Raw genomic sequence first — 2,901 nt, forward strand, 5'->3', positions numbered from 1 at the left:
TAGCAATTTCAGAATTCACTGTTTGTAATGATGGGATTTGAATCAAACATTTAAAAAAACATCATTAGCCATGTGTGTTGTGTTGCTACTCTGGTGAGGTTACTACTATGCCACCAAAATTGTCACGGACATGAATGTTCACTCTGTCAATCATTGATCATGATCCACAATATCTACAATCTTCTTAATTTATCTTGCAGCTGATTTGGTGACAATTATGATTCTCCTCCGAGGAAAGTGCGGCATCACCAAAGGTGCTTCCCTCTACTTAATCTCCATGGCAACAGCCGATCTACTGGTCATTTTGTTTGGTATTATACTCAACGCACTTGCTTCCACATATTTCCCCCTCTCATTCCTGTTCCAGCCAGCCGTGTGCAGTGTTAATGCTGTGTTGGCCTATGCTGCTATCGACTGCTCTGTCTGGTTGACCATCACTTTCACCTTTGACCGCTTTGTGGTCATTTGTTGCCACAATCTGAAAGCCAGATATTGCTCTGCCAGAACAGCAGCAGCCGTGGTAAGCACTGTTTGCCTGGTGAACATTTTCAGGAACATCCCTTTTTACTTTAAGTACCAACCACATGACACATTGGATGGTGTGCCCTGGGGATGCAATACCAGACCAGAGTTCTTCACCTTGCCAGGATGGGTGGCATTTTTCTGGTTCCACCAGTTGCTGAACCCATTGATCCCCTACCTCCTCATCCTGCTGTTCAATGCTCTGACCGTCAGGCACATTGTCTTGGCAAATCGGGCACGCAGGGGTCTCCGAGCTCCCAGTAACAGGGACCAGAGAGGAGATGCAGAGATGGTCAACAGGAGGAAATCCATCATCCTGCTGTTTGTTGTCTCGGGCAGTTTTATATTGTTGTGGATGCCCAAGGTCAGTGTTTTCTTACTGATGAAGATTACCAACAACCATTTTTACCCCAGTTATGACCATCCTGTTATGATCGCTGACATATCTGGGACAATGCTCTTCTACCTGAGCTCCTGTACAAACACTGCCCTTTATGCCCTGACCCAGAGTAAATTCAGAGAGGAGCTGAAGAGGGCTCTGAAATACCCCTTCACTCTCATCCGTGAATCACTCCCTGCATTTCAGTAACAAACACAGGTGGATCTGCAGATTCCCAGTGATACATATCCCTCCGTGGACATTTCCTGGTCTCAAAGCATTTAATCTTCCGTGAATGTAGCTCTCATGTATTGAGTTTAGGGTGGGAATATTTCTCTCATTACTGAATGCAACATTGTCCAATTCTGGAAGCATTTCCAAACTCTGTTGCTCATGAATGTTCCCTATTAGAGTTTCTGAGCGCTGGTGAATATAAAAATATTCAACTCTCCCTTACACACACAACCCCATCAGTCCGCTGCTAAACTCTGAAATAGCTAATACAAAACATGATTCAAATATCAAAGACGTGGCACCACATAGCCTTACATCCCTCTACGTGTGGTGCTGTTGGCATTTCTGATGAGTCTGACCCACTCTGCATGAATTAGGAGCAATAGATTTGTACAATTGATGTCTGTGAATGGTGTGTGATGGGGTGAATATGATCTATGATGATTGGGCTTCAATGTGAGATATTAATTATGTTGCCTTGTTGAATTTTTATATTCTGCTACAGATACATTTTGAATAACAAATTGGAATTTTTCATTTTATTACCAGGACACTATCACTCGGCTGCAATGAGGTCCTTGATAATGTACTGTCAGTCAGGTTGCACCTCACTATTAGATTAAATTAGATTCCCGACAGTAAAGAAACAGGCCTTTTGGTCCAGCAAGTCCACACCAACCCTCTGAAAAGTAACCCACCCAGACCTATGTTGATCCCTGACTATGTTGCACCTAACATGATGGGCAAATTAGCATGGCCAATCCACCACAACCTGCACATCTTTGGATTGCGGGAGGAAATCAGAGGAAACCCACGCAGACACAGGGAGAACGTGCAAACTCCACACAGACAGTCACCCGAGGTGGAAATCAAACTCAGATCCCTGGTGCTGTGAGGCAGCAATGATAACCACTGAGCCACCATGCCACCCCAATTGTGCATTGACTTTTCGTATTTTTGTTTCAGAAATTTGAGTTGAAGCTGAGAATTGAAAATTTGAACTTGTGCAGCAATGAGTTTCCTTTTTAAAAAAAATTAGTACAAAATACTGCTGCTTAATGTTAGAAAATGGCCTAGAAAGATAAAACAGATTAATACTGCTCGCAGGACACTGTAGACAAATTGGTAACAAGATCAAATTAGATTCTCTACAGTGTGGAAACAGGCCCTTCAGCCCAACAAGTCCACACCGCACCTCTGAAGAGAAACCCACCAAGACCCCTACCCTATATTTACCCCTGACTAACGCACCTAACACTGTGGGCAATTTAGCAAGGCCAATTCATCTAACCTGCACATCTTTGGATTGTGGGAGGAAACCGGAGCAAACCCAAGCAGACACAGGGAGAATGTGCAAACGCCACACAGACTGGCATGATTTCTTGGCGTGATTCGAAACCAGGAACTGTGAGGCAGCATAGCTAACCACTGAGCCACCTTGCTGCCTTAAGATGTTGTTATGTTCGGGGACTGGCAGCTCCTTGGATGTTGAAATGATTATTTAAGGGAGGACTAGTGCTGTTCAACTAACCCTAAACCTAAACCTAAACCTAAACCTAAACCTAACCCTAACCTTAACCCAAAACCAAACCCAACCCTAACCTTAACTCTAACCCAAACCCAACCACGAACCCTAACCCGACCCCTAACCCTAAAGCTAACCCATATCCTAACCCTAACCCAAACCTAAACCCAAACCCAACCACTAACCCTAACCTTAACCCTAACCCTAAACTTACCCCTAACCCTAAACCTAACCCTAACCC

The 2,901-nt window shown here is 44.1% G+C and overlaps 1 protein-coding gene across 1 annotated transcript; it reads left to right on the plus strand.

The window, feature by feature from the left end:
- Positions 1-217: 217 nt before the first annotated feature.
- LOC148139387 (putative G protein-coupled receptor 139) lies at positions 218-1,111 on the plus strand. The gene has a single exon (XM_087980914.1). The coding sequence runs from the start codon at positions 218-220 to the stop codon at positions 1,109-1,111; it is 894 nt and encodes a 297-aa protein (XP_087837040.1).
- The last annotated feature ends 1,790 nt before the right edge of the window (positions 1,112-2,901 follow it).

This window comes from Chiloscyllium plagiosum, unplaced genomic scaffold, assembly GCF_037043375.1.
Source record: "Chiloscyllium plagiosum isolate Xiang-an unplaced genomic scaffold, Cpla_swu_hap1 HiC_scaffold_38, whole genome shotgun sequence".
Lineage (NCBI taxonomy): Eukaryota > Metazoa > Chordata > Chondrichthyes > Orectolobiformes > Hemiscylliidae > Chiloscyllium > Chiloscyllium plagiosum.

Bases quoted from the DNA above. Each gene is read 5' to 3' on its own strand.
- LOC148139387 (XM_087980914.1), top strand. From the start codon at position 218: ATGATTCTCCTCCGAGGAAAGTGCGGCATCACCAAAGGTGCTTCCCTC.